The 12,850-nt window shown below is 37.1% G+C and overlaps 1 protein-coding gene across 2 annotated transcripts in view; it reads left to right on the top strand.

Moving 5' to 3' along the window:
• The window catches only part of Pkn2 (protein kinase N2), a 114,853-nt gene extending 106,749 nt beyond the window's left edge, over window positions 1-8,104 (top strand). For both annotated transcript variants that reach the window (XM_052731970.1, XM_052731971.1), the window contains 5 exons: window positions 672-748; window positions 1,691-1,833; window positions 5,094-5,201; window positions 5,442-5,522; window positions 5,609-8,104. In XM_052731970.1, the coding sequence (XP_052587930.1) occupies window positions 672-748; window positions 1,691-1,833; window positions 5,094-5,201; window positions 5,442-5,522; window positions 5,609-5,812 (613 nt within the window). In that variant the 3' untranslated portion in view covers window positions 5,813-8,104. The remainder of the gene's footprint in view (window positions 1-671; window positions 749-1,690; window positions 1,834-5,093; window positions 5,202-5,441; window positions 5,523-5,608) is intronic.
• The last annotated feature ends 4,746 nt before the right edge of the window (window positions 8,105-12,850 follow it).

Here is a 12,850-nt window from a genome sequence, read left to right as displayed (position 1 = left end):
GGTATAGCCCATTCATATCTTGGCACTGGCTCCTTGTCAAACTGCAGAACAGCTTGTGGCCAGCATCTGGTCCCTGGCCACACTGAGTAGTGCTGCTCTTACTGCACAGTTCTGCACTGCATGGTGCTAGAGAGCAAGCTCTTTATGGGAAAGCCAGTCAGAATAAGGAATCTATAAACAGTGGTTTATTCAAACTTGTAACAATGTTTTTAAGATAAAGATTTCCTCATGGTTCTGTTTACGTAAAGTATTTTAAACTAGCTTGATTTGTAATCGATTAGCTTTCTCTTTATTTTAAATTGTACTCTTAAACATTAAAACTTATACTTTATTTATACTGTTAGCTTAAATTCTTTGATAATGTGTATAAACAAACTTCAAATTGTGACTAAGATTACACTAAAAATTTAAACTTGAATAAAAGGTATTTAAAATTAAAATAAACGTTTAAAGAGAGAATGTTCATTTTTGTAAATATATTCTCATCTATATAACAAAAAATTACTTAAAAACTCTATTATTACACAAAAGGAAGAAAAATGAGAGCATCCTGTGCTATAACTTGGAAGAAAGAGTTCCCAGAAGACAAAATTGGGTTCCTCTTGAAAATAAAAATTCTGTTTTGTACTATGTGGCTTACTGGTTTATTTTCATGTTTCCACCTTGAACAGAGATTTGAAGTTGGACAATTTGTTGCTAGATACAGAAGGCTTTGTGAAAATTGCAGACTTTGGTCTTTGCAAAGAAGGTAATTGGACTTTTAAAATTCCTGTTGTGATAGATTATTGTTCCTTTGTACTTTGGTAGTTTTCAAATTTGTATATGAAAAACATTTTATTTTTTATTTTAATTTATGCCATTAAAATATGTGGGTTGCTCATATTGCCCATATCAAGACTTTGTTCTGTGGATATAAATAGTGGTTGTTTCCATACACTGCAGCATGAGACTCAGCGTCTCTGTATGGTTGATGTTCTCCCAGTATTTTAACATGGTACTAAGGTCTGGCTTGTTGATTGGGACTGTGCCAAATGAAATACACACACCTAGTGACTTTGCCAGCTTCTTAGAACTATTAACATTTTAAATTGGAAAGAAAGAAGTATGTAAATATCTCAAGATTTTCTATATATTTAGAATTAAATAAAGCAGTAAACTGAGGCAATTTAAATGAAAGGTCATGTGAGAAAGTATAAAGATCATGGATGTAAACACTAAACACTGCTAGGTTAGGTTTGACTCTTAACTTTCCACTTACATTCTGTGTGTCTTTGAAAAACTTGTTTTCATTTCATTGTGTCTATTTTCTCATCCATAAAGTGAGTATAATCCATTCTCCCTAGGAATAATTAGAGATGACTGTGGGACATAGTAACCAATATTTTAAATAAGATATTCTTCTCTTTATACTTAATGTTATAACTCATATGTACTTCCTCCTCTGTACACTGATAGCTTTATTTTATTAACTTTGTTTCCATAGTATATAAACACAGTTCTTGGATATCTTAGTATTAGTAGATGTTTGCTGAGTCAATAGTTTGATGGGTGTAACAGATTTGTAAAGTCTTGGTATGTCTGAGTTAGATACCATGTACAGCAATGTCAGTTTTCTTTCCTAAGCACACCTTCTAATTTTCATGCCAGTTTTTTTCTTTGCTAATAAATACTTGAATTTATCATCCTCCAGGAATGGGGTATGGAGATAGGACAAGCACATTTTGTGGTACCCCTGAATTTCTCGCCCCAGAAGTATTGACAGAAACATCGTACACAAGGGCTGTAGATTGGTGGGGCCTAGGCGTACTTATATATGAAATGCTCGTCGGAGAGGTAAGCAGCAGGAAATAGGTACATGAAGAGAGGGAAGATGATTGGAAGGATAAAGCACATCTTTTTTTTTCTCATAGAGAATTTTAATGTGAAACCTTTAACAGCAGAGATTTGGGCCTTCATATAAAGTCTTCAAGCCTCTTAAAACTATAACATACTTTAGGGGAAAAAAGGTTATTTGGGGAGGGTGTTTCTTTTTTGGTTTTTTTTTTTTTTTTTTTTTTTTTTTTGAGACAGTCTTATGTAGCCTAGGTTGTCCTCAAACTCAAAATCCTCCTGCTTCAGCCTCAAGAAAGCACATCATTTTTATAAAGACACCTACATGTGTCTCCTGTATAAGTAGAAAGTCGGTTTTATGCTAATGGTTAGCTGTGCTTCTACAGTATCTTTACTAGCCTAATTTAGACTTTTATACAGTGGATGAACTGTATTATGAATGTCTTCAAATAGGTTAAGTGTTTTGAGGTGGTTATGTTTTGTGATTTTAACATAACTGCTATTTCATAGGGAATAGAACAGCAGGAGACTAATAAAAATGTACCCTACAGGCAGGTGTAGTGGTACATACCTGTTATCTTAGCACTTAGGGGGTAGAGGCAGGAAGATCATGAATTTGAGACCAATCTGGGCTACATGGCAGAACACCTTGTAATTGAATTAAAATACAAAAAGAAAAAAAAAATCTGCCATCTATAAAGAAAAGCTGGCTGGCCAGGTGGTGGTGGTATGTGCCTTTAATCCCAGCACTCAGGAGGCAGAGACAGGCAGATCTCTGAGTTCGAGGCCAGCTTGGTCTACAGAGTGAGTTCCAGGACAGCCAGGACTGTTACACAGAGAAACCTTGTCTTGAAAAACCAAAAAAAAGGTGGGTGGGGAAGAAAAGCCAGCTGTACATTTATTGGAAATAAATATGACCTTCAAAAATGACAGCAGTGTTGGAGAGATGACTCAGCAGTTCAGAAATTGCATATTACTGTTGCAGAGACCCCAGTTTAATTCCCAACACCCTATTCTGAGAGCTCACAACCATGTGTAACTCCAGCTCTAGGGAATTGGACACCTCTGTAGTCTACAAAGTACCTGCACACAAGTACACATATCTCCACACAGATAGACACACGTACACATAATTAAAAATACTTTACAAACCCTGTTTTAGAAAAAAAAGACCAGAATTGAAGCAGTTGACACTTTACCCATTTTCTTAATTAACAAAGTAAATCTCTGAGGATAACTTGAGTTTAATACAGAAATTTTTATAATTTATGAAACTTATGAAATAAGTGAAAATGATAAGGGCCTAATGTATGTTTTAGGAATTGCTAAGAATGATAATGGGAATGGTATTCAGAATGAATATATTTTTGTCAAGACAGTTGAAACCCTTCTTGAGAGAGATTTATCTAGAAATACAAACTTGTTGGAAATGATTTGTTATTCTGGAGTTTCCCATTGCCAGCCACTTTCCTTGTATATCCAAGTTACAAATTATTTAGTGACTAGATGAATGAATGGATACCTTCTTGTGTGTTAGATGGTTCTGAAATTTTAGTCTGTGTGTTGTTTACTGACACTTAACCATAGTGAACAAACCTGTCCAATGGACAACAGTCCTTTCAGTGTGTTAAATTAGAGTAGATTCTCTGGAAAAAAGAGGAAGACATGGCTCATTAAAAGAGCAGTGAGCTTTATAAATATTAGCTCTTTTTATTTTGCATCAACATTTAATAAACTCCAAACTAGTATTACTGCCATTTTCAGATATGTTAGTAGACACAAAGAGGTTAATAACTTGTCATGCAGCACCTGTGAGTAGGGTTGCGATTTTTTTTTTTTTTGTTCTCGTCATTTTCAGAACCTGTATCTAAAACCTACACTTTGTCCTTTAGGGTCAGATACCAAATCCATCTGGCCTCATTTATTTTCCTAAGACATGTGATCCAGATTGAATCTTCCACCTCTGTTTAGAAAAGCAGCTTTAGGTATTTGGAATGGAATGAAATGTTTTAGCCTCGATATACACATGATCTTTCTAAGGTGAGGAATGCCATTGCTGGAGGCTGTGGCATACCTAAACTCTGTCCCCTCTCCAGTTTTGAAAAGAATGTTTCTGGTTGCCATATTTTTAAACGTAGCATTTAAATAAGGCTAAGATTTAATTCTGATCCACAAGTACATATTTCCTTATCATTTCTACCGGGAATAGTGTCGCATGCCTTTAATTCCATCATTCAGGAAGCAGAGGCAGACAGATCTCTGAGTTTGAGGCCAGTCTGGTATACATAGTAAGTTCCAGGACAGCCAGAACTACATAGTGAGAACTTGTTTCAAACCCTACCCCCACTCCCCCCAAAAATACTATGTTAGAAATAACATGCAAAAATTAGTTTTATAAATCTTGCAGAATTAATAGGCTATTGATTTTGTCATCTTCTGTTCAAGCCACTGGTTTAACAAGTGAGGAAGTTCCTGCTTCCTAGTTTTAAAAGGGTTTCTAAATGGTTGAGTTTTAAACACACCCAGAAGGCTTTACTATTCCATTATAGTTGCCTTTCAATTCCATTTATGTTTAGTGCTTCCACAGGAAGGTAATTAGGAAAGGAATTAAACTTAAAACCTATTGGTCTGCATTATAATTTTATAGTATTATTGAAGCTTCAGTGATAATGGTTTTCTTATTTTTTATTTTTATTTTTTTAATTGTTGAAAGTGTAGTTTGGCTAAACTCTGTTGGTTTGTTTGAGGTTTTTTGTTGTTGTTTTGATCCCATTGGGACATCCTCTCCATTTTTTGTAGCCCATGCTGACCTGGAATCAACTGTGGTCTTAGTACTGAAGTCTACCAAATGCTTGGATGATAGGTATAAGCCAGCATGCCCAGCTGTCAATCAGAACTTCATATAGTTTGTTTGTTTGTTTGAAATATGGTTTCATGTAGCTCAGAAATAGCACAAGCTACTTATATTCACTATGTAGTAGGGGCTAGCCTTGAACTGCTAATCCTCCTGCCTTTATCTTTCAAGTGCTGGGTAAGAAGACAGGCTTGTACCACCATTCCTGGTTTTGTGTAGTGCTGGAGATTGAACCCAGGGCTTCATTACATGTTAGGCAGGCACTCTAACTGAGCTACATCTCCAGGTCCTGTTTTTGTTTCATTTCGTTTTCATTGCCTGAATTTTGGTTGTACTTTGAATATATGGGTTTTTTTAAATTATTATTATTATCTTGGACTTTTGTCTTACAAGAAAATATTTCTTCTAGTCTCCCTTTCCTGGTGATGATGAAGAAGAGGTTTTTGACAGTATTGTAAATGACGAAGTAAGGTATCCAAGGTTCTTATCTACAGAAGCTATTTCCATAATGAGAAGGGTAAGAAATTAGGATCAAGAATTCTTCTTTTTAAAAAAAAAAAATTTAAGCTTAAACTTTTATATTGAAGAAAATTTCCCATTTGAATTTTAGAAGTTGTTTTTAATTCATAGATGGCGAATGCTCTAGACAAATCTTAAAAAAAAAAATCTAAGTCTGAAAGTTGAGAGTCACTGTCAGTGAAACCCGTTCTACTGGTTCTCTACTGGTTCTGTCTTAACTTCCTGCTTTTTATGCTAGCTGTTGAGAAGAAACCCTGAGAGGCGTCTGGGAGCTGGCGAGAAAGATGCAGAGGATGTAAAGAAGCACCCATTTTTCCGGGTAAGTGCAAAAGGTCAAAGTTCTTTAGGAATCTTGAATGATTACAACAGGAAACTAAGCTGGTTGTTTTCTATTTTGTGACCCAGCTAACTGACTGGAGTGCTCTGATGGACAAAAAAGTAAAGCCACCATTTGTACCTACCATCCGAGGACGGGAAGATGTTAGTAATTTTGACGATGAATTTACCTCAGAAGCACCTATTCTGACTCCACCTCGAGAACCAAGGATACTTTCAGAAGAGGAACAAGAAATGTTCCGCGATTTTGACTACATTGCTGATTGGTGTTAAGTTACTGGACACTGTGAAACCAAGCAACTGACTGACAAGAAGACCTCTTGAGAACAGCACCCTTTATTTGCCTTCTGTGCCACCAGGAGCTTCCCAGGTTGTTTTTAAAGCACATGAAGATGTGGCTAAGTACTGTTTTAATACCTTCTCAATGTTTTTAACGTAAATCTGAACACTGGAAGCTGTTTCATGGAGTTTAGGTTGAATGAACATTGGCCGTGGAAATCCATTACAAATAAATACTTTTACATCAATATTCTGTTTTTAAAAAGAAAAAGAACCACTCTTTAATAGTCCCCATCTTTGTCCTAGGCCTGCCTTAAATGAAAGGAAGATTAATCATTTAACTGTGCTACAAAAGAAAAAATAGGGCTTTGGAAGCTATTACTGTTCACTTAAAGTGTGATTCTGTCTGAAAAAGACAATTTGTTTTTTAAGATATCACTATAATATGAAATAATGTGGCAATTTGTACACCTTTGGTGGCTTGATTTAAAGAAAAAAATGAGAATGTATTAATGTCTAGTTTTATAAATTTTCTATATTTATCAGGAGAACACTCTTTATTGCCTTAACTTCCCCAGCCATGCAGCAGAGCCTCATAGCTTTCCAGCAGAGCTACCCGCCAAATGAGCTTTTCTTTAGTAAACAATGCTGCAAACAGTACGAACATCGGCATTTACTTACCATTAAGAGTGAGGCCTTCTGATCAGCTGGAACCACGATACTGTGCTAACTGTATGCATTCCCAAAGTCGAGACACCCTGGACGATGTTCAGTCAGGTCTTCCAAAGTCAGTGAGCCTGATTAACCCTTTATCGATATGCATTCTACACTTTTATCAACCTAGTCATCTTGTTCTTGTGTCTGCTGTAGAAGGGAACTCTATCTTTGTTAAACCATAGAGATTATCATGGTATACATGCTGTGAACATGTATATGTACAAGTTGTAATGTATTCTGTGTTGTAGGCATATTATTTAATTTCACCACTTCATCACTTTTGTACAGTGGCCAAGCAGACACCTCAAACTCCAGCATTTACATTAAGTGCATTTGTACATTTTAGGCCACTGGATCCAGATTTTATATTGGCAGTTATTGAGGGCAAAAGCAATATATTGTAACAGAATGTATAAATATTTTTGATAAAACAGTCTATATTTTATAAAAATTTATTATAACACTAAAGCTGTACCTCAAAAGTCCCACAAATAATTTGATCAAATACTCTACATATCTTCAGAGGATCCGTTTGTGGCTTTTTATCTTTCTTATGATATGCCTTTTTACAATCATGACCTTCACTTGGCTGGAATTTTTTCAGGTTTTTGTTTGTTTTTACTTTTTTTCTCTTAGCCTGTCATTTCGTTTTTCCTCAGTTCAGTATCATTGATGATCCTGTGCTTAGCATGTTAGGACCATTATACCTCAGGAATAGCAAGTTTGGTAATTAACCACACTTGAATTAACCACGCAATCACAGTGAGCTCATCTCTGAAAATTGTCCAAATTTGAGTCTAATGAGAAACATAAAAGCACACTGAAACATTAAGAGTTGAGCTTAAAGTACCCTTGCTAAGATACGTTGGCATGTTTTTATTGTACTCTGAGAAAAATTAAAATTGTTCAGAGATACTTTATATTACCTTCCAAATTCATTATGATTTTTCTCTCAAGATCCTTTGGAAGAAAATTTTTATAAAAAGATGAACAATATGTTGTTTTAAGTTGCTTTACCTTGTTAATTACCTTGGAAAAGAACAATTGAAAAAAATAGCCTAATTGTCTAACTTTAAACAGTGTTAACACAATATTAAAATAAAACACTAACTACTTTTGAGGTACAGTCTGCATACCTTTGTTGGTTCTGAAATATGCACAGAAAGCAATGTTTCAAATGGGCTTTTTGCATTAAAAACTGACACAGATTTAATATACACAGTGTACAGAAATTTTTTTAATTGATGTCAATCACTAAAAAATTTAGAGGTCAAGGCATAGTCACACAATTATGCTGAAAAAAGCACTAATTTTTCTGTAGTTTAAATTTATATATATATATATATATTAGCCAGATTTTAAATTTTAAAAGTGTAAATAGATTTTGCTTTTACTGTATGTGTATGTGACTGCTCAAGCACTTTGTAAGAAAACCGGATACTTTTTAGAATGGTACCCTATGCACCCAAATGAATTGTGCCTTTACGTCATTCTAAGAAAAGGGTGTTTTGCAGTCCTAAGTTACCACAAATGCACAAATTAAAGTTTAAAATAGATTGAAATTTGTAACTTTGGTTTTACGTATTCATTCCTTTTGGAATTTTGTGTTAAAATAATATTGGCTCTACTATGTTCAAGATCTGGAGAAAATTATTTATAGTTAGCTTGCTGGTAAGTACTTTTTATCCGGGGGAAGGCATTTTGTCCACTTCACTTGGAATAATGGGGAAAATTCATGCTTTAATTCTGTATTCAGTACCTTCTTTCATCCATGCATAAAATGCCCACTGTCACTAGACACTGGGGCTAGGAGAGGTGCCTAGAGGAGAGAAGCAATGAAGTTTTCAAGACCGAAGAAGCCAACGTGCTAATGTTAAAATGTAAGCGGTAGCAGCATGTGTGCTTTTCTCATTAGAGGAATAGTATTTCAATTCAGATCTGATGTTTGAGAAAATAGGCAAATTAATAAAGCAGGTTGCTTGCCATTTTGTAGTAATAACACCAAAAAAGTGTATTTTAGCAATGTACAATGATATATTGTATTGTTGGAACAAAATGAACATTGTTATTATACGCTGGCCTGATCAAAACTGACTTCCAGGCTCAAATCTGACAAAATTGTGTAGGTATTGTCTATCTTCCCAGAGCAACTGAGTGAGTTGGTGAGGAAAAACCCAAAGTAGAAGAAAAAAAATTACACATGTTTATATGCAAGAGTAGAGGTAAGTACCTAGATAACTTGGAAATCTATTTGTCAAAACCCCTGCATGATGTTACTTACTCTATCTACTAGGATCCTGACTAGGTGGAATCCCTAAGACACTGGAAACAGCCACACATGCAATCCTAGAATGAGCCCAATTTGCTAATACAGCAGTATCTATTTCAGATGCCGCTGACTCTGACTTGGTCATATTTGATCTAGTACATTTGAAAGTAATATAGTATCCTCACCTAATTTATCTAGATTATGTTGATTTCATAGTACAAAGTGTTATTTTTTTCATTATTAAAAACTCCTGTGAGGTTAAAAATCTTTTTGGAATGTTTGGATAAATTTATTTTTTCATTCAGTGTAAGTCAATGTTTTATTTATTTTAGGGGGCAGAATAACACAATGTAGCCTTAGCTGGCATGGATACCAAAGTTGCCTCAAAGTTGCAGTATTTTCTGAATACTAGGATTTATAGGCACACACCACTTGAACTGTAGTTTTGGGTACACGTTAAAGCCTTTGGGTGTTAAAACCTAGTGTGTCCACATTCCTGCTCAAGACCATTTCCTTGTTTGGTATGAAGGGCTGCCAAAGTTCATTCTTCCTATTAATGAGACCAATAATAGCCAGTAATGTCGTCATCAATTTGATCACAAAAGAAAGCTGCCCTGGTGGTGGCACACACCTTTAATCCCAGCACTCGGGAGGCAGAGCCAGGTGGATCTCTGTGAGTTTGAGGCCAGCCTGGGCTACAGAGTGAGTTCCAGGAAAAGCTCAAAGCAACACAGAGAAACCCTGTCTCGGGGGGCTGGAAAAAAAAAAAAAAGAAAGCTGCCATTAAAAACCTAGAGAATGGAGTGACTCATTTCTATCATCCCACCACTTGGAAGGCTGAGGTGAAAGGGTTTCAAATTCCAGGCTCCATAAAGAGATGCTCTTCAGATGCTAAGCCAAATCATACACACCAGGGCTCAAAGAGCAGTTAAGAACTCCCTGATAGCTGACTGCATGAAGATTCCTGGAAGATGGAGTGCCCAAAGTAGGTCTGAAGTTCTGTCCTTAGCACATGCTTTGACCATCAGGCTGTTTACCTGTGTCCTTTTATAAGTAACAAGCTGGTAAACATGTTTCCTTGGGCCCTGCTTTACGAATTAATGAAATTAAAGTGAGAGCTTCAATTTTCAGTCAGCTGACTACTGTCTGCAATTTGCATCTGAAGTGGGACTCAGTTTTGAACCTGTGGCATCAGACAATACCTCCAAGTAGGTAGTGTTGGAAATTATTCCTAAGTAACGTCTTTTTAGGTATTACTTGGTATATAGGGAAATACTCCCTCACACATACCCTGCACACATGTACACAGGCAAACACACACACAGTCAGTGATTCGTGAGGGGAAAGTTTATTCCTCTCAAAGTCATACTTTCATTTTCTGTCAAAAGCCTCTTGAAACTAGTTTAAAGGTCACTCCTCCCCCACCTCAGGCCATGAAAATGTAATGAAGTATGTGAAAGACACCAGGGTCTCTCTGACCTGGAGATCAACTGATAATGCTTATATTGTGATGCCATTCAATCCTGATATCCTGAGGATCTGTGTGGGTATCTGGGGGTCGGGGAGTCTTTTAGTAGACTTTCAGCTCAACAATTGGTAGTTGAGACTAAAATCCAGCATCAGGAAAAGTCAGGGCCACTGACAATTGGAAATATTAACATGGGGCATAGAGAAGCCTTTTGCCTGGATTAGGACCAGATGGGTACTAGGCTGACCCCTTCAGCTGTTCATCTGGATAATTAAAGTAAATCTCACACCTGTGATAGAAAATTAGCTCAGGACCCAAAGATAGCCGTGGATAGAGTACATTTACTGCTGTAAACACAAAGGCTTACTGTCAAGAGGCATTGAGTTGCCGGAGTTTTTAGTTTGGAAGAATAGTTAAAGGGCAATTTCTGGTTAACTCCTTGTCACTGGGCTGATTTAAGTTATTTTATTTGCATGTTTGTGGTGTGCAATTTGTGTTCCCATGTGTGCAGGCACACATGGACATGCATGTAAAGGCTCAAAGTTGACCTCAGGTGACTCTTGACCACTCTCTACCTTATATATTGAGGCACAGTCTCTTGACAACCCAGAACTCATCTGTTGCCTGCTACTCTGCCTAGCCATCTTGCTCTTGGGAGTTCCAGGTAGGCTCTCACACCTACCCGGTTTTTCAAGTGTGTTCTGTAGAATAAAGCTCAGTTTATGTGACAAGGGTTTTATTTTAGCCCTTTTCTCCAATCTCCTAGAAGAATTTACTCTCCCCCCCCCCCCTTTTTTTCAAAACAGGGTTTCTCTGTGTAGCCCTGGCTGTTCTGGAACACACTCTGTAGACCAGGCTGGCCTCCAACTCAAGAAATTTACCTGTCTCTGCCTCAAGAATGCTGGGATTAAAGGCATGCGCAACCACTGTCTGGCTAGAATTCACTCTTAAAAGCTTTTTGTAAGAAGCTATATATAAGTTTTGGCTCTAAATATTGTCTTTAGTAGAATTCTACTTGAATACAGCTGACCTCAGTACTGAAGCACATTTCTGTAAAATTATCCCCTGTGGTCTGGCTTCTCGTAAAGAAAGGTTTCTATCAAGAAACCTCAGTCCCACCTCAGCTACTAAGTGAATGTAGGTAGGTCTTTTCATTACTAGAGGCTTCTCTGATATAAGAAGAAAGGGGGAGAGAGGACCAGTGTGATAGGGAAGAAGTGCAAAGGTTCCTCCATCTTGTATTCTTGCTGAGACCAGTTCAGGTTTAACTAGAATTTGATCTCCTTGATGGAGAATCCCATGGAAAATTATAAGACACTCTAGGAACCCAATGTCAAGATGCTCTTGCTAACTTAATTTCTGTTAACTGCCTGCTTGTACAGAACCCTTTCCAGTTAAGCCCTCATCTTAGCTTCTGTCAAATTGCTTGCTTACTCTTAACACACCTTCTCACCCCTGCAGCTGCTGAGCGAGATGCCAGGGCATGGTTTCTGCCTTCAAAACCCCATGCTTTGGTCACTTGGGGCTACACTTGGGTCCCTGAATATCTGAGTGTAGTCTTAGCCTGGTGGAATACTTTGCATTGGTTATAAACTGTGTCTGAGTGGAGGATTCCCTGGAACACCAGTGCTGAAAGAGTCTATGAAACTGACAACCAAGTACTTGAATTCAGTCAATAATAACAGACTATTAACCAAGGAGCTTCCAAGGTGAGTGTTTTAAGGCATTCTGTGCTAACATGCACAGAATGGATTTGCTTTACCTGTGTGGAAAGCTAATTACCAACTTGCAAATCAGCTTAAGGAAACAAAATGACCTAAATCTAGACAACTTAGGGGGTTCTATTTTCCACCTTTCCTTAGGACTGACCTATAGTAATTGCCAAAGCCACACTTTTACGACCTACTTATGATGGCAGATTGTAGTCATCTCTGGCCTGGGACCTATGTGATCCTCACTAAAGCCCAGGGAACACATAAAGGTACTGTTGCTCTCATTCTGCGTGTGATGGGAGACACTGGGGATAGGGAAACATGGGAAAGAGACTCCTTCGGTCTTACTCTGGGGTAGGAGATGGGCGCGACCTACCTAGAGCTTCATCACCAGCTGTGCATCTGTCTCTGTTTAGCTTTCTGCAATGTAAGCACCCCATGTTTCACCTAAGGAAGAAATAATGGTCATGTCCCCATGCCCATCCTCCTTCCATGACCAGCAGAATAACAGGGTTAAAATTAAAAGTCCTCTATGGATCAAGATCTGAATCTACCTCCCTGTAGAGTGAGAACCAGCAGTGTACATTAGTGATGTCTAAGTTACCTGTTCAAATTAAATAAGTGGCAAAATTTTTAGTTTTCTCATCTAGTGCCTACGTAAGAGACTTTCAACACTGCCATACAAAATACTTGGAATATTATGAATGGTATGGACTAAATTCCTAAATACTCCTAGGGCCCAGTAATTCTCATACAAAATACAACACCCTTGGCATATCCCAAATAAATATAACTAAGAAAAGAACCTTAGACAAGGTGGTTCTGTAAAATGATTAACATTCCAAATTTAATTTTGTTAGTTATTT

Source organism: Peromyscus californicus, unplaced genomic scaffold, assembly GCF_007827085.1.
Source record: "Peromyscus californicus insignis strain IS unplaced genomic scaffold, ASM782708v3 Scaffold_9__1_contigs__length_137607984, whole genome shotgun sequence".
NCBI lineage: Eukaryota > Metazoa > Chordata > Mammalia > Rodentia > Cricetidae > Peromyscus > Peromyscus californicus.
Note: the sequence above shows the minus strand (reverse complement) of the source record. Positions and strands in the feature narration are given on the sequence as shown.